Raw genomic sequence first — 21,630 nt, forward strand, 5'->3', positions numbered from 1 at the left:
AGGTGTCTCCTGCCCCTATCCACAGCCAAAACCAGAGCCCTGGGTGTCAAGCAGCAGCGAGGATGATACCGACACGGACGGGAGCCATCAACCTGAGACCCAGACTACCCCGGAGCTCGGGTCAGGGGATGACACTGACTTCCAATCTCAGCTGTCTCCAACAACGTCCACCAACCCAGAAACACTCACCTCGATTGGGCACTTAGTGAAGAGGCTCCTTGGACACTATCTGGTGTGCATCACACAAACGCTCTGGTACAGCAGGTAGAGGTAGGAACTCCCAAGGGGGCGGACAGTTGGAGGGTGGGCCGACCCCAGGAACTAGCTCCGTCCAGACCTGTTCCGGGCTTCTGGAACAGACAGTCCCAACGATCGTCGAGATGCAGTCACAGAGCCAAGGTCAACATGAGGGGTTGTCGGCGAATATCCAGCACCTGCAGGCGCAGGTGGAGGAATCCAACTCCATGCAGAGCATGAGGTGGCATCTGCGATGGAGGCCTTGGGGGTGAGAAATTTGGCTAAGGATCAGCATGTCCAAGGACTGGGGAAATCCATGCAGATAGTGGCCAAGGCTCAGGACAGGGCTGTCTTTTCCCAGGCAGCCATGTGGCAGTCACCTGGACATTGCAGCCATTCCTGAGCGTGGCCCAGTCACAGCAGGTGATGAATGGGAATGTCAGTAGCATTGCTGGCCGATGTGGCACAGAGGCAGAGGGAGGTGGCTCAATCCCAGAGGGAGATGGCACAGGCATAGAATCATATAATTTACAATGCAGAAGGAGGCCATTCGGCCCATCGTGTCTGCGGCAGCCCTTGGATAGAGCACCCCACTCAAGCCCAAATCTCCACCATATCCCCATAACCCAGTAACCCCAGCTAACACTTTTGGATGCTAAGGGCAATTTAGCATGGCCAACCCACCTACCCTTTGGTCTGTGGGAGGAAATCGGAGCACCCGGAGGAAATCCACGTAGACACAGAGAGAATGTACAGACTCCGCACAGTGACCCAAGCTGGGAATCGAATCTGGGACCCTGGAGTTGTGAAGCAACAGTGCTAACCACTATGCTACCATGCCGTCCACTGGCTGATATGGCACAGACTCAGAAGGTGGTGGCACAGTCACAACGTGATGTGGCGCAGTCCCAGTCGGAGGTGGTCTACTCCCTGTGCTCCTTTGCCGTGAGCATGCAGACCCTGGTTGAGGAGGCAGTGGGCCTCCAGGACTGGCAGCACCAGGTGGCGGGGAAGCCTCAGGGGATAGCTCCACTTGGTTCCTGTTCCAAGGAGTACCCCGGCGGGTGATCATGGGGAGGTGATGTGGCCTGTGCCGGTGACTGCCGCAGGAGAGGTGCCGGACCACCGCAACACCTCGGATACCCCCCTCCTGCCCTTGGCACGTCTGGTGGGCACCAAGAAGATCAGGGCGGTACCTGGGACACCCAATCAGCAGCCGGCGCATCCAGGCCCAGTCGCCCCAGTAGACGCTCGGCGAAGGGAACCCAGGTCACAGGGCGGGAATCACAGCAAGCCGCCTCCACCCCTGCTGTACCGTTTGGGGAACCACCTGAACAGAGTGTTAGAGCCATAAGGCTAGAAAAGTAGACACCATTAGTGTCATGGGTGCAAGGCACAGTTTAGGTAGGGACTAAGGCACAAATCTGTAAATATATTCTCACATTAAACATCTGTGCACTATGTTACAACCTGCTTCAGTGCTCTGTCAGAAGGGTGTGATGGGTGGGCTGATCAGTGCGGGCTGCAGAGGGGGCACAAGTGGGGGGGGGTTAGGATGGGCAGACGTTGGGGGTGGGCTTGTCTCAAGGACCACAGTTTAGCCAGTGCTCACCTCTACGGTGTTCCACCCCTAACCCCTCACGATCACTACCTCCACCACCCCAGGGATTTGATGGGACCATAAGATGGAATGGCCAACTCACATTCAGGAATCACCCAGGTGGACGTTGGAAAGTGCTACCGTGGGCAGGAGTCACACGTTATCAAACAAAGCGGAGCACCAGAGCACATCCTAGATCGGGTTGTCACCATCTTCCATCTCATGGAGCAGATCCACTGTTACTGCCAACTTAGGGCCTGCACCCCGTAGAGGGGGTGGTCAGCCGGAAGGAGTGGGGGGAGGCGGTATCCATGCCCCTGGCCAGCTCGCCCCCATCCTCAAGTCGGTGAACCTGGAGGCGCTCGGAGCGTCTTGTGTGCGTTGGCCCTGGCGCACACATTGTACGGACTCTCATGCCTGCCTGAGCTCCATGTCCTGTCCATCCTCACCCTCCCGCGCATCCTCCTTGTTGGACGGGGATTGTCATTCATCCTCCTCCTCCAGCACATCACTGCTCTGTTGCGCAATGTTGTGGAGAATGCTGCAGGCCACCACAATACGGCCAACCCAGTGCCGTACTGGAGGGCTCCTCCAGAACGGTCCAGGCACCTGAACCACATCTTCAGGAGATCCAGCACTGGCATCTCCACATCAGGTTAGGTGGGGCTATGGAGTTAGGGTGGGGGAGTGGGCCTAGATGGGGTGCTCTTTTGGAGGGTTGGTGCAGACTGGATGGACCCAATGGCCTTCTTCTGCACTATAGTGATTCTATGGATTCTAGAGCAGCATTCATAATTTGGAGGATTAGGTGAGGGAAAGTAAAAATATGTATTTTAGGACAGCTATGATCTGTACTACAATAAGTTTATAAAAGTGCTATCCTTCTCTATATAATTGTGAATTCTAACGGTGGGAGATGAGGACTGCACAAATATTTGTCCACAATACTGGAGTAAATCACTTTGGAAAAATATAGAATCATAGAATTTACAGTGCAGAAGGAGGCTATTCGGCCCATCGAGTCTGCACCGGCCCTTGGAAAGAGCACCCTACCTCAGCCCATACCTCCACCCTATCCCCACACCTCCACCCTATCCCCACACCTCCACCCTAACCCCACCTAACCTTTCCTGGACACTAAGGGCAATTTAGCACAGCCAATCCATCTAACCTGCATATCTTTGGACTGTAGGAGGAAACCGGAGCACCCGGAGGAAACCCAGGCAAACACACATGGAGAACGTGCAGACTCCGCACAGACAGTGACCCAAGCCGGGAATTGAACCTGGGACCCTGGTGCTGTGAAGCAACTGTGCTAACCACTATCCTACCGTGCTGCCCTGTTCCCTGTCTATCAAGTGACAATGCCTGTTTCATTTCGATTTGTTTTAATGCATTTTTGGCAAGCAAGGACCAGCCAACACATTGATTACCACTTGAGATCAGTCTTCCGAGAACACCAGTTTGCCCTGGTTGGAAATGAGGTAAAATTGGGCAACAGCGACAAAAAAAATGAATGATAAATGAATATATGGACTGACAGTGGGCAATTCCAAAGTCTCACTGACAGATGATGCCATGTGCAAAATAAAGTTAGAATTGTCTATTAAATGTAACACCTGTGGCTATGACTAATCTTTCATTCTCACTCCACAGTATATTTCCCACTTTCTGTTTTTTAGCTTCCACAAAGGGTCATCTGGACTTGAAACGTTAGCTCTTCTCTTTTCCTCCAGGTCACGGTGCCGCTAGACCTGCTGAGATTTTCCAGCATTTTCTCTTTCGTAACAACATTTTTGTTTAGTTTTATTGCTGGTTTTGTGAGGTGTGGTTGAGAGATGGAGAGGGAAAAACAGATGCATTCCCCCACCAAGAAAAAAAAGCTGTGAAGCTTTTTCTAAGTTGTTGTTGTCATGTGATGTGGGAGATAGAAGCAGGAAGTGGCGAAGTTCATCCATTCCAACCCGGGCCGTTTAACGGGTCCTGAGACCGACCAGGTGATATTAAAACCGAACAGCCTGCCCCCCTCCTCTCTTCCCCCTTCATATGATACTGTCCTTTTTGGAAGAAAAAAATTACGACCCCATAACAACATGGTCAGATTTGTCTCTAATATGTACCATGGAAGTCACAGGTGCCTTTTCTGCCATGTCCGAACTGGAACCATCATCCTGACCGCTTCTTACACGGTGAGTGAGATAAATGGACTAAGTCATTATTAATAAATCAGAAATAAGTTTTGTGTGAAGTGGTCAATTCCCTCCTCTTCACGGGCGGCGGAGAGAAGATATTAGGTTCGCCGAGGGAGAAAGAGAGACAGTTTTGTCTTTTATCCCGAGGCCTTTTTTAAAAAAAAACATGAGTGAAAAAAGGAGCCAGTTAACTGTGAGATGGACATTTGTGGTTTTGGGTTTGTGGGGCTGCGGAATTTGAAGAAGCGAGTTTGTCCTCTTTCCTCCCTCCGCTCCAACCGCCTCCAGGCGCGGGCGGGCGCGAGGAGCAGCCGTTACCAACGGATTTCCCGTTTGAAATTCAAAAAAAATTTGTTTTACTCCCCCCCCCCCCCCCCCCCAATAAAATGAATGTTGTTTTGATCATTATAAACACTTTAAAATAGCTCGTGGTGTTTAAAAAGGAAATGGTTGGGGGGGAGGAGAGAGACATGCAAGACTTGCATTTTTAAATGTCCGAAATCTAGCAACTCCTAGAGGGACATAGATGTAGTCCATTTGGCCCTTCACCCCTGCTCCGTCATTCCATAAGATCATGCCTGATCTAATGGTGGTCGCAACTCCACTTTCCTGTCTACTGCCTAATAACCCTCGACTCTCTTGTCTCTCAAAAGTCTCCCTCACTCAGCCTTGACCATATTCGATGACCCAGCCACCACTGCTGCTTTCTGTGGAGAATCCCACATGCTAATGACCATCTTGAGAGAAAACATTTCTCCTCATCTCCTTACGAAAAGGGTCACCTCATTTAAACTGATTCCCCTAGTCTGAGCTCCTCCAAAAGAGGAAACAGGCTCCTTCTATCCACCCCTGTGAAGTCCCCTGAGGATTGAGTATGTTTCAATAAGATCACCTCTCATTCCTCTAAACGCCGATGGATAATAGCCCAACCAGTTCAACCTTTCTTCATTAGATACACCCTTCATCCCAGCCAAGTGAACTTTTTCTTAACTGCATCTAACACAATACTGTAATATCCTTTTTCAAATAAGGAGACCAGAACTGTACACACTACACCAGATGTGTCTGACCAAGGCCTCTACAGCTGTAACAAAGCTTTTCTACTTTTATATTCCATTCTTCTTTGAGTAAATGCTGCAGTGGTTCAAGAAGACACTTCACAGGAATGTTATGAAACAACAATCTGACACCAAATCACATAAGAGAAATTAGGGCAGCTGTCCAAAAGCTTGGTCAAAGAGTTCAGATTTAATTTGCCTCTTGAAGGAAGAAATATGAATTAAAATTGAAGTTTAGAGAGATAATTCCAGAGCTAAGTGCCTGGGCACCTGAAGGCTCTAGCCGCCAATGCTGGAGCAATGGAAATCAGGGATGTAGAGCTGCACGGTGGCATAGTGGTTAGCACTGCTTCCTCACGGCACTTGGGACCCAGGTTTGATCCTGGCTCCGGGTCACTGTCCGTGTGGAGTTTACGCATTCTCCTTGTGTCTCACCGCACAACTCAAAAGATGTGCAGGCGAGGTGGATTGGCCCCTTAATTGGGGAAAAAAATTAATTGGATACTCTAAATTTATTTTTTAAAAATCAAGGATGTACAAGATGTCAGAATAGAAGAAGTGCAGATATCTCTGGAGGCTGGAAAAGGTTACAGAAATAGGGAGTGGTGCAGCCATGGTGAGATTCGAAAGCAATATTTGACATAGTGCTTAACCAGGAGCCAATGACAGCCAGCAAGAACAAGGGTGATGCAAAGTCATGAGCAGCGGAGTTTTTGGATGACCTCAATTTTACAGAGGCAGAGAGACCAGCCAGGAATGTGTTAGGTAACAGACATGGATGAAGGTTTCAGCAGACGATGAGCTCAGGTAGGGAGTTGAGGTGGTGTAAAAAGGTGAAAGTATCTATATAATAACACTTTAATATGAGTGACTCATTTTTATTTTTAACCCTTTTGAATTAAATACTTTTTCCAACAAAAATGTGCTTTGTGTAATTCCACTTGTTTTGAGAAAACTTATGCTGTTTTAATTGTTTCCAGTAATGCATTTTTTGTATTTTTTAGTTGGTGTCAGCAAAAATGTAGGAATAATGTCACTACACTTCCTCCTTTAAAATGTATATTCACGTAATCACCTCTACCTTCTCTGTAAACCTTGAAGTCATCCCAAATGTGAATCCTTCCTACCACCTTACAAGCTCTTTATAGCTTGTTTCAGATCAGTTATGTGGTTCAAATCATTTAGAAACCAGATTTATATTTTATTCTAAGTGCTTCACTGGTTAACTAGAGTATTGCACAAAACAAACCAGTCTTAAAATCCATCAACCATCATCTTTTAATAGGTTTTTGTCCTTGAGTTTATTCTAATCTATTTTCAAAAATAAACTAACTCAAGTGATCTGATGACTGTCCTGCCACTTTTCACTGTGCTGAGCCTTTATCAAGGACCATTTACCAGAAGCCCTCCACACAGCAGGCTTTCAGAAATGTAGACCTTTTGGCATATAGGGTGCCACCATTGCATTGAGTGGGACTGCTTTAGTTTTCCAATGAGGAATAATAATATAATCTTTATTAGTGTCACAAGTAAGCTTGCATTAACACTGCAATAAAGTTACTGTGAATATCCTCTAGTCGCCACACTCAAATAAAACACAAATCAACAGAACGGATCAGTTATATGTAATAAAAATAGAAAATGCTATAATACTCAGGTCAGGCAGCATCTGTTTACAGAGAAACGCAGGTCAATGACCTTCCATCAGAACATCAGGTCATTTATTATTCAATGTACATTGAAAGCTGCCAAATGTGTATCAAGAGGAGAATGAATGTCTTTCCTTTCAAAACAAATTTGTAGAACTGATTGTGGACACAAAATATGGTAACGAGGATTTTTAGCAAGATGTGCACTCCTGTAGTTAACTATGGGAAAATAAGGGTAGAGATTGAGAGGCATAGAAATAAGACGAGTATTTCATTAAATATATATGAACGTTACAACATCAAAACTGGTTATTCAGTGAAACCAGTTTTGACTGGTTTTAGCTTATTTGGCTGGTGCCAGGTGGACAGTTAAAATTGCTGAATGACTTGCCCTCTGACATCCTGTATAGATCCTGCCACCTTCAATTTTAACCTACTGTTCAAAACAGGTGACAAAGCCACTGACCTAAAGCCGGCAGGATCCTTCATCAAAAATAAAGATTGGAGTTTGACAATTTAATTGGTCTCAATGTTGCTTGATTTCTTTTTCTCAACACACCATGCCAAGTTTTTTTTTCTTAAAAAAAAATGTATTTTGTTACAAACATGTATCAACAAATAAACACCCCGGGAAACATGCTTCCCAGCAATCAACTACATAGTCTGTACAAATTTATTTCCCCTCCCCCCCGCGACGGACAGCTCCTCAAACACGGTCACAAACATTCCCCCACTTTTGTAAAACCCCTCTGAAGAGCCCCTCAGCTCATACTTTATCTTCTCCAACCACATGAAGTTGTACATGTCACCCAACCAAACTACTACCCCCAATGGCGATGCCGACCACCACTCCAGTAAAATTCGCTGTTGGGCAATCGGGCATTGACCTTCCTCCTCTCCATGTGTTCCGGCTTCTCTGAGACCCCAAATATTGCCACCAAAGTGTCCGGGTCCACCTCCTTCTCCACTATCCTGGCTAAGACCGCAAACACTCCTGCCCAGAATCTTCCCAATTTTTTGCAACTCCAAAACATGTGTGCGTGATTCGCTGGCCCCCACCCGCACCTCTCACATTCATCTGCTACCCCCTGAAAGAACCCACTCATTCTCGCCCAAGTCATATACACCCTGTGCACCATCTTAAACTGTATCAGGCTCATCCTTGCGCAGGAGGAGGTCCCGATTACCCTATGCAGTTCCTCACTCCATATTCCCCAATTGATCTCCCCTCCCAACTTCCCTTTCCATTTCTGCTTGATCTTCACCACCCGCTCGCCTCCCTGCTCCACCAGAGACTTGTGTATATATCCCCAATTCTTCCCTCCCCTTCCACATCCGGAAGCAGCAGTTGCTCCAGCAGGGTGTATCCGGCAACCTAGGGAACCTCCTCCAGACCTTTTGCGCACAATCCATAACCTGCAGTTACCTGAACTCACTCCCCTTCGGCAGCTCTACCATTTCCCTTAGCTCCTCCAGACTGATGCACCCTTCCCTCAAATGTAGATCCCTCACCTTGACCAGCCCCACTTCCTTCCACCTCCAGTATGAACTATCCATCCCCCCCCCCCCCCCCCCCCCCCCGGCGGCTTAAACCCATGATTCTCGCACAGCGGCATTAACACCGATGTCCCTTTAACCCCAAAATGCCTCCTCAACTGATTCCGTATCTTCGCCATAGACTGCACCACCGGGCTCCCTGAATACCTACTCGGAGCTATTGGCAACGCTACCGTCAATATAGCCCTCAAACTAGACCGCTTACAAGATTCCTCCTCCATCCTAGCCCACTCTACCCCTTCTCCTTCCCACCACCGCCGCATCTTAACCACATGCGCCGCCCAATAATAATGAAGCAGATTCGGCGAAGCCAACCCCTGCTCTGCCTCCCAACCCTCCTCACCTACCCCGCCCATATAAAGTCCGAAATGATCATGTCCAATGTCCGAAAAAGGCCTTTGGTATAACGATTGGGAGAGCCTGAAAAATAAACAAGAGCCTCGGCAGAATATTCATTTTCACCACTTGGACTCTCCGTGCCAATGTCAACTGCAGTGTATCCCACCTCTCAAGATCCTCCCTGGCCTCCTCCACCAGCTTTGTTAAATTCCACTTATGGAGCCCTGTCCATTCCCTCGCTACCTGAATCCCCAAATAACTAAACCTATCCCTCGCTACCATAAATGGCATCCCCCCCTAAATTAGACATCTGTCCCAGCTCATTCACTGGGAATACCTCGCTTTTCCCTACATTCAGTTTGTACTCCGAGAACCCTCCAAACTTCCCCAGCTGGCCAAAATCCTTCCCATACTGCCCTGTGGATCCGAAACATACAGCAACAGGTCATCGGCAAAGAGCGACACCCAATGCTCCCTATGTCCCCTCATAATCCCCTGCCACTCTGCTGACCCCCTAAGAGCCATCGCCAACAGCTCTATGGCCAGCGCAAACAGCAACGCCAACAGTGGGCACCCCTGCCTCGTAACCCTGTGTAAGACGAAGCTTTATGAACTCACATTATTCATTCTCAGACTCGTTCTTGGTGCAACATACAGCAACTGCATCCTTGCCACAAATCTCGCCCCAAACTCAAAACCTCGAACAAGTATCGCCCCTCCACCCAATGAGATGCCTTCTCCCCGTCCATGTACACCACCTCCAGTACCAGAGCCCCCGACGGATTCATCACTACATTCAACAGACGTCTTATATTACTCGCGAGCTGCCTGCCCTTCACAAAGCCTGTTTGATCTTCTGCAACTATCCCCGGGACACACTCCTCCATCCACCCTGCCATCAACTTAGCCAATACTTTCACAAACGTGTTCAATAGTGATATGGACCGATAAGACCCACGTTCCACTGGATCCTTCTCCATTTTCGGGATTAGCATGATTACTGCCTGTGTCATCGCCTCCGGCAGCTCCCCCTTCTCCAGCGCTTCATTAAATGCCCCCAACAGATGCGGTGCCAGGTCCGTCGCAAATTTCTTATAAAATTCCACCTGGTACCCGCCCGGCCCTGGGGCCATCCGCGACTTCATATCCCTGATACTATCCAGCACCTCCCTCAGCCCCAGGGGCTCCAGCAACGCCTGCCTCTTTGCTTCCTCCACCTGGGGAAATTCCAGCTCATCCAGAAACGCCCCATGTCCCCCTCCTCTCCTCCCACATCTGCCTCTCATACAGTCCCTGGTAGTACCCTTTAAACGCCTCGTTTATCTTCCCTGGCTCCAACACCACATCCCCAGTCCGTATCTTCAATATTTTCCTGGACGCGGCCTGGTGCGCCAGCATGCGGCTTGCCTTCTCTCCAAACTCATATTGCACCCCTCTTTCCCTATGCAGTTGCCCTACCTGTCAAACTGCCCCTGCAACCTTTCCCTCCTCGCCAATCCCTCTGCGGTGGGCACCCTCAAATACTCCTGTCCACCTCCAGTATCTCGCTCACTAGACGGTCATGTTCCTCCCTCCTTTCCCTATCCACAGGAGCCTTTAATAAAATAATTCTCTCCCCCCCCCCCCCCCCCCCCCCCCCCCCCCGGACCACTGCCTTCAGTGCTTCCCAAAAAATGGTCACTGACAACTCCCCATTCTGATTCAGCTGCGCATACTCCTTAAATTGCTGCCCGCACCTTATCACAGAAACCTCCATCCGCTAACAGCCCCGAGTCAACCCTCCACCCCGGCCTCTGCTGTCGTCCCGATCTAAACCAAATCTCCAGCCAGTGGGGCACATGGTCCGAGATAATTATCCCCGCATACCCTGCCCTCTTCACCCAACCAAAATCCAACTCACTACAATATCAATCCTCGAGTACACCTTACAGAATGTGAAAAGAAGGAATACTCCCTTCCCCCTAGTTTCTGAAAGCACCATGGATCCACCATACCCATCCTCTCTATAAACCCCCCAGCTCCCTTGTCATTCGTACCCAACCCATCGAGTACACCGTTTTAAAAAAAATATCTTTTTATTGGCATTTAAAAAAATTATAAACAATTATGTACATTGTTGGCCGTGTTCATTCACTGTACAATACAGAAAAATTTGTTTTTTCCTTCCCTTGAATGCCCTCACCCAGACATAGGAACAGCTTCTTCCCCACAGCTACAAGACTCCTCAATGACTCCCCCTCAGACTGATCTATTCCCAGTAAGAACACTGTTCACAACGCCCTATGTTGCTCTTGCTCATCTATTTGCTTTGTTTGGCCTTTTGTTTCGCACTGTAACCAATTGCTGTTTGTTGATGTATCATTTGTCAATGTACTCTGTTGATTATTCTTTTGTCTATTATGTACGTACTGTGTACGTTCCCTCGGTCACAGAAAAATACTTTTCACTGTAATCCGGTACATGTGACAATAAATCAAATCAATCAATTAATAAATCAATCCCTTGCGTTCTCCTATTTACGGTCTGCCGCCATCTGGTCTGCGTGCGGTCCCTCCCCCCCCAGCCCACCAATTCCTGCCCACCCCCATTTTGTGTGTGTCCCCCCTGGTCGGTTTTAGGGGGGTGGTGTTTCTTCCTCTCTTATTCCCCTCTTTCTTTTCTTCCCCCGTCCGCTTTGGCCGTGTTTTTACTGTGGTGGGGGGTGGGGTTGCCCCCTGCCCCTGCGTTGACCCTTTCATATCTCTCCAGCCTTATCACATCTCCCCCCCCCCCCCCGGTTGTAGTTTCCAATGGTTCACCCCTGTCTTTTTCTTTTTCCTCTCCCTTTTCTTTCTAACTTTCTTGTTTCCCTATTCAATGTTACTGGCCTCAAACAGGTTCTGGAACAGGCCGACGAACTGCTCCCATGCAATTTGGAAGCCTTCCTTGACTCTTGGATGGCATATTAAATCTTCTCCAGGTAGAGACATTCCAAAAGGTCAACGAACCAGTCTGCAGCTGTGGGTGGTGCTGCTGATTGCCAACTCAGCAGGATTCTTCGACATGCGATGAGGGAAGCGAAAGTTAGGGTGTCTGCCCTCTTTCCCATGTGTAGCTCTGGCTGCTCTGACCCGAAGATTGCCACGTTTGGGCATGGCTTCACCCTCACCCCCACAACCTTGGACATTGCCTCAGAGAAGGTTGTCAAGAACCCAGCAAGTTTGGGACAAGCCCAGAACATGTGGGACTGTTCACATTTGTCCTCCACCTCTGGGAAGAAGCTGCTCATTCAGATTCTCGTTAGGTGCGCTCTGTGCACCACTTTGAACTGCATGAGGCTGAGCCTTGCGCAGGAGGAGGTCGTGTTGGCCCTGCTCAGTGCCTCGCTCCAGAGTCCTGACCCCACTTCTGTCCCCAGTTCGTTCCCCCATTTCCGTCTGGTAATGTCCAGTGGTATTTGGGCTCTGTCCAGTAGCTCTCCATACATTTTCCCACTGAGTCCCCTTTCTTTACTGTCTGTACTTATCGGGTCCTCCAGTAGTGTAGTCTCTGGGGCCCTGGGGTACCTTCTGTCTCTTGCGGAGAAAGTGCTTTATTTGCAAGTGTCTCATTTCCTGTCCTGTCAGCAGTTCCCACTCCTCTGTCAGTTCGTCCAGGGTCGCCAGTCTTTCCCCTACGTAAAATCCCTAACTGTCACTGTGCCCCGTCCCATCTCCATTTCCTGAAGGTAGTGTCTAGTATGGCTGGGGGGAATTTGCGGTTGCCGCAGATTGGGAGCCATGGGGGACATCCTAGTCAGCCTGAAGTGCTGTTTTAATTGGGCCACATTTCAGTGTAGCCGCTACCACTGGGCTTGATGTATATTTTGCCGAGGGGGATGGGAGTGCTACTGTAACCAAGGCCCGGATGGTTGTCCCCTTGTAGGAGGCCTCCTCCATCCACACCTACTCTGAATTGGGTTTGTTTACCCATCCCCTCACTTTTTGCCGTTGTGTTGGTTTGGGAACTCTCAGATTCTTACCCCACCCGGGCTGTTTTAAACGGGAGCCCCTCCAGCTCTCTCTCCCCCGTTTGGTTTCACTGGGAATGCCTCACTTTTGCCCAGGTTGAATATGTAACCCGAGAAGGTTCCAAACTCTTTCAGATGATTGCATGATTGCCTTCCGACCTTCCTGTGGCTTTGAGACGTAGAGGAGCAGGTCATCCGCATAGAGTGAGACTCTGTGCCCTCTGTCTCGTCTCTGGATGCCCTTCCAGCTTTTCACGGCCCGCAGGACTATCGCCACTATCGATCGCTAGCGCGAACAAGAGCAGGGAAAACGGGTATCCTTGCCGTGTGCCTCTTTGCAGCTGGAAGTTGGTTCAAACACTCGCTTTGGGAGTGTTGTATAGGAGTCTCACCCAGGCATTGAATCCCACTCCTAGTCCCGCTCCAGTACCTCGAGGAGGTACCTCCATTCGACTCTGACAAAGTTTTCTGCATCCAGGGAGACGATCACCTCTGGTGTTCTCTTCCGGGGGGGGGGGATCATTATTATATTCAGCAGCCGTCTGATGATCACAGTGAGTTGCCTACCCTTGACAAAGCCCGTTTGGCCCTCTGCGACCACCTCTGGTACGCAACTTTCCAGCCTTATGGCCAAGACCTTTGCGAGTTTTTTCGCGTCTACATTCAGCAGCGAAATGGGTCTATATGTTCTACATTCTGTCTGGTCTTTATCTTTTTTCGGTATCAGTGAGATTGTGGCCTGCGCTAACGTAGGAGACTATGTCACCCTTCAAGCTTCTTAGGTGGGCAAAGACTCTGGATCTTTTCACCGGGCCGTTAAGTCCCCTTGCGTTCCAGGTAATAATCCTGGTGGGGGATTTCTGACCCCCCCCCCCCCGGTCCTGCAAGATCAACTACACTTACCTGGTGGATGCGCCACTGCACTCTGGGGTTTTCCTTTGTTAGGGGCCGTCCAAAATGGGTCGCCTATTTTTCCCCCTCCAGGTTCACCTGGGCCTCCGTCTCATCTCATGAGGCCACTGGTCCGTCCGCATGTTGCTCTTGCCCCTTTCCTCCGCTTTTGCCTCTGCCTTCTCGTCATCCCCTCAAGCTGCTTTTCGTGGGCATCTTCTTTCCTTCTCGCACTGTTGATGCCTTTTGTATTTGGGGCAGGGGTTTAGGTGGCTTTTAGGGCCAAAAACTCAAATATGTTCACTGTGTTGGGTCCAACTGGAAGGAGAGCCACCTGATGTGTGTCCGCTCAGCACATCGGCACCGTCCGGCTCCAGGACACAGTTAAAATCTCCTCCCATGATCAACTGGTGCGTGACCAAATCAAGGATCGCTGCTAGCAATTCATTCATAAAACCCACATCATCCTAATTTGGTCATACACATTTACCAACACCACCGGCGCCCCTTCCAATACCCCACTCACAATCACACATCTCCCACCCGGATCCCTCGCCTCCTTCGCACTCTCAAATCCCATTTTTTTGCTCATTAAAATCGTCACTCCCCTCGATTTCGAATCAGACCCCAAGTGGAAAACCTGCCCGAAGAACCCCTTCCTTAACCTAACCTGGTCCTTCACATGGAGGTGCGTCTCCTGCAGAAATATCACCCACTCTTTCAACCCGCGACCTTTAACCGGCCCATTCAGTCCCTGGACGTTCCACGTTGCCAGCCTCACCGGAGACTGGCATCACTAATCCTTTCTACCGTCCGTCATCTTCCCCACCTAACTCCCGTCCACCTAATTCCACCCTATACCTAACCCATCCTAGATGGCCTGCTTCTCCACCCCTGAACATGTCATCTCTCACCCCCTGCCACGTCGCAAAAAATTTGTGGAGTCTCACGATCACCGCCCGCGTAGGCTCACCAGCTCTAGGCTTTTGCCTTGGGGACCGATGCACTTGGTCCACTTCAGGGGCCTTATCTAGCACCCCTTCCACCACCAGCCCCGCGAGCATCTTCGGGACGTACCACGTGGCACTCGCACCTTCCACTCTTTCAGGCAGGCCCACTATTCGCAGGTTCCCCCTTCTCGAGATATTCCCCTGCTCCTCCACATTTGCCCTCCATGTTTTACAAAGGTCTCCTAGGAGCCCCACCTCCAGAGCCACCACACGATCACTGTGGTCCGAGATCACTCCTTCGATCTCCTGAATCTGCGACCCCAGCACCTCCAAACCTGCACCTTCTCCACCTGTTCCATCAAACTCTTCAGGGGTGCCACAGCTCCTTCGATGGCCGACAAGCTATCCTCCCGCATTTCCTTCCTCTGCTGGCAGAATTCCTCCTTAATGAAAGCCATCAACTGCTCCAGCTGGGGCTTTCCACCTTGCACCAGCCCTTCCCCCTCAGCCACCTTCATCATAAGACAAGTCCTTCAACCCTGGAATCAGTCGAAGGAACCTTCTTTGAACTGTTTCTAATGTGTATCCTTTCTCGAGCAAAACTGTCACAGAACTTGAGATGTGATTCTTTTCACAATTTAATTGAGATGTGATCTCAACAAAGCTCTGTACAACTTCAGCAAGAGATCCCTACTTTTATATGCCATTCCCTGTGCAATGAATAACAATGTCTCATTTGCCATAATAATCACTTGTACCTGTATACAAACGTTTTGTGATTCATGTACCAGGGCACCCAAATTCTTCTGTACATTCATGCGACATGGGCATCACTGGGCCAGCATTTATTGCCCATCCCTAATTGCCCTTTCAGGGAGAGGTTAAGAGTCAACCACTTTGCTGTGGGCTGGAGTCACATGTAGGCCAGACCAGGTAAGGATGGCAGATTTTCTTCCCTAAAGGACATTAGTGAACCAGAGGGTTCACTGACAATACCACTATGCCACTGCCTCCCCGCCATCTAAAATTTAGTAGCCACACAATCCGTCCCTTCATCCAAGTCATTGATCTAGATTGTAAATGGGAGGCAGTGGTGTAGTGGTATTGTCACGGGACTGATGAGCCAGATACCCAGGTTAATACTCTGAGGGTGTGTGTTCCAATCCCACCAAGGCAGATGGTGGAAATTGCATCCAATAAATATCTGGAATTAAGTCTAATGATCACCATTAAACCATTGTCAATTGCCGTTTAAAAAAAAAACACAGCTGGTTCACTGAAAGTCCTTTTAGGGAAGGAGATTTGCAGCCTTCACCTGGTCTGGCCTACATGTGACTCCAAATCCTGAACAATGTAGTTGACTTTTAATACCCTCTGAACAAGCTACTCAGTTGTATCAAACCGCTGCAAAGTAAATGAAAAAGAAAGAAACCGGACTGACCACCCAGTATCTACCTACGAACTGGAAACAACAATGGCAAACCCAGCCTTGTTGACTCTGTAAAATCCTCCTTACTAACATCTGGGGGTTTGTGCCAAAATTAGGAGAGCTGTCTCACAGACTAGTTAACCAAAAGCTTGATGTAGTCATTGTCACGTGAATGACCCTTTAAGAAAGGTTTTTGTCTTATCTCATGCCATCAATTATGTCATTGTGGGTGGAGCTGGGCTGTGGCTGTGTGAGCTGTTTTTGGTTTCACTTTCACATTTGGCTGCTGTGGACTCGGACAGAGAACAGAAGTGTTTTGGCCTGTCTCTCTATTTTCATTTTCGAGTTGTTCCAAGAAAATAAATATTGATTTATAACTACCTGCTGTTTTGGTAACTTAAAAGATATAGTTTGCTTTCCAACGGGTTTAAACCTGCTGATGAGACATAGAACATACAGTGCAGAAGGAGGCCATCGAGTCTGCACCGACCCACTTAAGCCCTCAGTTCCACCCTATCCTCGTAACCCAATAACTCCTAACCTTTTTTTGGTCACTAAAGGCAGTTTATCATGGCCAATCCACCTCACCTGCACAACTATGGACTGTGGGAGGAAACCAGACCACCCGAAGGAAACCCACGCAGACACGGGGAGAATGTGCAGACTCTGCACAAATAGAGATGGGGTCAGAATCTTGAGAAAAGCCTGTCTGATTCAAGTGAGAATGCAGAGTGCTGGGCCACGCCCTTAAAAAGCTGCCTTTGGTTTATGGGACTTTGTTTTTGAACTGGAACAGTTAAGGGGGAATTCATTAATTATTATACATAGATTAATTACTGTAGCTGTGTGGAGAGACAACCCACGACCAATACCATCCAGAAAGACAAGTACAGCAGATACATGGAAATACAATCACCTGGAAGCTCCGCTCCAAGTCGCTCACCATCCTGACTTGGAATTATATCGTCGTTCCTTCACTGTCGCTGGGTCATAATTCTGGAATTCGCTATCTAATAGCACAGTGGGTGTATTTACACCACATGGACTGCAGCAGTTGAAGAAAACAGCTCACCACCACCTCATACTGAGTGTGAAATTCAATCATGTATGATTACTGTTACGTAGAGGCTCCTTTACAATGGATTCATTAATGAATCCTGTCTCATTGCACATTATTATACCAGGTTTCAAATAGCCTATCCTCTGGTTAGCTCTAGAACATGCTAATCTAATAAATTGTCATGAAAACACAAGATGAACTCATCTTCCAGGCGACCGTTGCCAATCCAATTTGTTTGAACATGTATGTAGATTAAAATCACCCAGTTATTGCAGTAATTTTCTTAGCCTCCATTAATTCTTCCTGTAAAGTTTGTCGTACAGTATGCTAACAAGTGATTTTTTTTATCTGCCCAAACTGATTCTACATCTTGATATTTAGAACAATGGTCATCTCCCACTTATGTATTAATGTCAACCTTAATGAACTCAACAATTAAGAGCTACCCCATCAGAAAGCTTACAGCCTTTGTGACTTTGCATATGTGGTGTTTCACAATGATCAGTGGAGGGAGCATTGCTGTTCACCATTTACATTCACAATTTGGACATTGGGATCAAAAATGCAATTACTAAAATGGCAGTTAACATCAAATTGGTGGGTGAGAGATAGTCAATACTGAAAAGGACTGCAAAACATTGCAGGAGGGCATTAATAAACTTGCAGAGATAGGTTACTTGTGACTTGGAAAGTGCAAGACTCTTGGGTAGAGAAATAAAGAATACAAATGCACAATCACTACAAGTTGCGCACCAAGTTAGCAAGTATTAAACAAAATAAACTAAGCATGAGGCTTTCTTTTAGAGGGATGGAATTGGAATTAAAAAGTATAGAAGTTATAATAAACTTGTATTGAGCCCCCTCCATATCAGAAAATGGATGCAGAGGCACTGTAAATTCTATGATTCTATGGAGAGGATGCAGAGATGATTTACAAGGATAATACAGAGCCTACACATCAAGAATGGATTGATAGGCTAGGTCTCTTTTCTTTTGAAAACATGAGGCTGAGGGTGACGTAATAGAGGTCTTTAAAATTATAAAACGTTTTATAGAATGGATACAGAGAGAATATTTTCTGTTATAGTAAATGGTACAACTAGAAGACATTGATTTAAGAGAGGGACCAAGCACTCCAATAGAAAATGTAGATGAAAGAGTGCAGAGCATGTGAAATTTGCTACCACAGGGAGCTGTTGAAGTGCAAAGTATAGATGCATTTGAAGGGAAAACCAGACAAGCATGAAGGAGAAGAGAATGGATGGCTACAATGGTAAATCTATCTGAGAAAAGTTAGGAGACAGCTTAAATGGAGCATAAACACTGAAATGGACTGGTTAAGACAAATGATTTATTTCTGTGCTGCATATCCGATATAATCTCTGCAATTGAGCAACATCAAGACTTGGAATTCTCACTTGTGTCCAGTCTTGTGCATCTTGTAGCTCACCAATGGACAATCACTATTTCAATATGCATTTGGAAATAGCAAAATGATCTTTTTTTCATCTTGCAGATTGTTTGGACAGTAATGGCTGGATTTGAACTGGTGAGATTGTTCAGGCCAGATTCAAAAGTAGATGTCTCTATGATTGGTATTCATCTTCAAGGTGTCTTTCATAGAGGTAAATTAATATTTTGGATGCTGTTACCTTAATTTTTAATGATTTGGATTAGAAAATCTGCAGTATGCTGTGGAAATGCTTCACGCGTAGTATGGCAATTAATTTTAGCACTAGATTGTGACGAGCAATCTTGCATATTAAAATGTTAAATTCAAAGATTCACTATAGATTTTCACATGGCTCCACTCTATATCAATGCAACCAGAGGTGATGAAATAAATTTAATGTGGCCTGGTAATGTAACGTTTTTGATTCAAGATATTAATTGAGCCTAAATTTGGGTAGATGAAGGGGAGAAAGTGAGTTATTTACCTTTGGCAGCTGCTTTTAAGACAAATGAAAATTGGTCTCCCTTTGATGCTACATGTTGGCTTTGATGCTCATATCTAGATCAAATCTACAGTGCTGAGCACAATTTAAACTATTGTTAGACTCAAAAAAAATACAAATACAAAATGTTCTGGTTTAAAGATACGTTAATTGAATAAAACTTTGGTTCTCAACCTTACTATTAAAAACAGGCTAATTAAAATGTTATGGAATGTTTTTAATTTTGAATAAACTAAAGATCAGTAAGTAAAGTAGCCATAGTCCCAGATGACCATAGGCTGCTTCCCCTTTGAGGGGGAGGGATGACATGGTGGTTTAACCTGAGGATCACAACACCTCAGGCAAGGGGCAAGATTGAGAAGGCGAGCCTTCTTGAATAACCTCAGCCAATGCGATAATTGAACCTGCACCTTATTCTGCCTCACAAATTAGCTGTCCAGCCAACTGAGCTAAACTGGCCCCCAAAAGCACTAAAGATGCACTGCTTCTGTCATTCATTATTGTTAAGGCAGTTTCCTAACTCACTTGATTAATTGTCCCAGTTTAATTCTACTATTCACGGCTATTTTCCATTAATACTTGGAAATGTACTATGTGTTTCAGTGGAGACTTTTACATCTCTTGTCTTTGACATTTTAATGTCTACCATCAGTGGCTTAGGAGTTTATGGAGTTATTAAGGTAAGGATTGACCAATTTTCTTTTAAAGTTTGCAGACTGTTATTTGCATTAAAAATCTGCTTAAATCACATGAGGTACCAGTCTTTGATAATGTAAAACTTACATTGCATTAGTTCAAACTTGTGCATCTGTTCTGGGATTGCCAATCTGGTTAACAAAATGGTGAGTGCACTCAATGTGGCACAACCTTGAATAGATTGAGCTACACTGAATTTTCTCTGTAACTGAATCTGGTATAAAGCCTATTTTCTAAATTTCAAAAATGAAAAGGTCATAGTGGTTTTTCACGGGATTGGTTGGCTTCTTTTAACATGGAACAGCAGTGGTATTTTTTATAACAACTGCAGAGAGTTGAGCTTTCAGCAACCATTATGCCTATGCATGCACAGGAGTTTATTTTGCTCTAGTTCTAGGGTTGCTTTAAACTATGACTAACACTATCTGCAATTTTATTTTCAAATAGACCCACAAAAGTTTGCCTGTAAAATTTTGTTCCTTCCTCTTTGAGCACAGCCACAATCCAAAGTATAGCCTGAATACATCCTCCCTCCTATTCCAGGCACAAGTGTGCTGAAGTCCTGGTCCCCACTCTATTCTGTTTTGCCAGAGGCCAGAAACCCAAGCCCTATGTCCCTTTCCAGGTGTGTACAAGAAAAGCTGGCGTGAAAGTGTTTAATTTGAATAACTTGAAGTAATGAAATAAATGTGGATTCAAAGGGAGAGAGAAACAGTCAAATGAATGAATCAGATGCTTTTTTACATTAATTGATAGTTTCATGGTCACCATTATTAATACTGGTTTTCATTCCAAGGTGTTTTAAATTTAAACTCCACTAGCTATCATGGTGGAATTTGAACTAGTGTCGCCAGAAATTATCCTGGGCTGCTGGATAACTAGTCCAGTGACATTACCATTATGCCACTATCTGCTCATTTTTTTTTTCAAATCCTTCCATGGCCATTCTTTATCGCAGTAACCTCCTACTGCTCAGCAACCCCATGAGCTTACCTTCACTCCTCCGATTCTGGTCTCTTGGGCATTAACAATTTATAATCGTTCCACCGTTGTTGTCCAGGCTTTCAACTGCCAATGTCCTAAACTCTCCACCTTTCTACCTTTTCTTTCTTTCAGATGCTCCATTAAAACCTACCTCTATAACCAAGCATTTGACCACCTGCCCTATTATCTCAAATATGTCAGTGTCTCATTTGTTTGGTAATGCTTCAATGAGGTGTCTTAGATTGCTTTACTCTGTTAAATATGCCATATAAACGCATGTAATTGTTGATCTGCCCCCTTTCTGAATCCATGCCAAATGCTGGATATGAGGTTATTACCGTATAAATAATCTTGGAATGCAAACCCATAGAATTAAACTGACAAAGGCAGCACGGATACAAAATTGACTAAGGGACAGGAATCTGTGTAATGGTGGAAGTTGTTTTTCGGACCAGAGTGAGTGTGCCTTGGTGTTATTCAGGCACTGATATTACGAAAACCACTCCTTTAGAACTCTATGAATGGAATGGACCTGGGCATCCAGGGGTAATTCAATGTTTGCAGATGATGCAAAACTCAAATGTAGTGAACAAGTAGGAGGACGTAGACCAGCTGATAAAACGGCAGATTAAATTTTAATGCAAGGTCGTGTGAAATAATAAATTTTTGTAGGATGAATGAGAAACGATTTTAAACTAAATGGTACATTTCTAAAAATGAGAAACAGATACACAAATTTTTAAAGGTTGAAATGGAAGGTGACAAGGTTGTTAAGAAAGCACGTGAGATCTGTGGCTTTGTTAATAGAGAAATATATAATAATCTTTATTGTCACAAATAGGCTTACATTAACCTGCAATTAAGTTACTGTGAAAAGACCCTAGTCACCACATTCCTGCGCCTGTTCGGGTACACAGAGGGAGAATTCAGAATAGCCAAATTACCTAACAGCACGCCTTGCGGGACTTGTGGGAGGAAACCAGAGCACCCATAGGAACTCCACGCAGATACACAGGGAGAACATTCAGCCCTACGCACAGAGTGA

The 21,630-nt window shown here is 46.4% G+C and overlaps 1 protein-coding gene across 2 annotated transcripts in view; it reads left to right on the forward strand.

Moving 5' to 3' along the window:
- Positions 1-3,756: 3,756 nt before the first annotated feature.
- LOC119965333 (lysosomal-associated transmembrane protein 4A-like) overlaps positions 3,757-21,630 on the forward strand; it is a 32,470-nt gene continuing 14,596 nt past the window's right edge. The window contains exons 1-3 of one of the 2 annotated variants that reach the window (XM_038795965.1): positions 3,757-4,026; positions 18,467-18,575; positions 19,509-19,585. In XM_038795965.1, the coding sequence (XP_038651893.1) occupies positions 3,931-4,026; positions 18,467-18,575; positions 19,509-19,585 (282 nt within the window). In that variant the 5' untranslated portion in view covers positions 3,757-3,930. The remainder of the gene's footprint in view (positions 4,027-18,466; positions 18,576-19,508; positions 19,586-21,630) is intronic. The other variant, XM_038795956.1, reaches the window with a different exon arrangement.

Source organism: Scyliorhinus canicula, chromosome 1 (genome assembly GCF_902713615.1).
Source record: "Scyliorhinus canicula chromosome 1, sScyCan1.1, whole genome shotgun sequence".
NCBI lineage: Eukaryota > Metazoa > Chordata > Chondrichthyes > Carcharhiniformes > Scyliorhinidae > Scyliorhinus > Scyliorhinus canicula.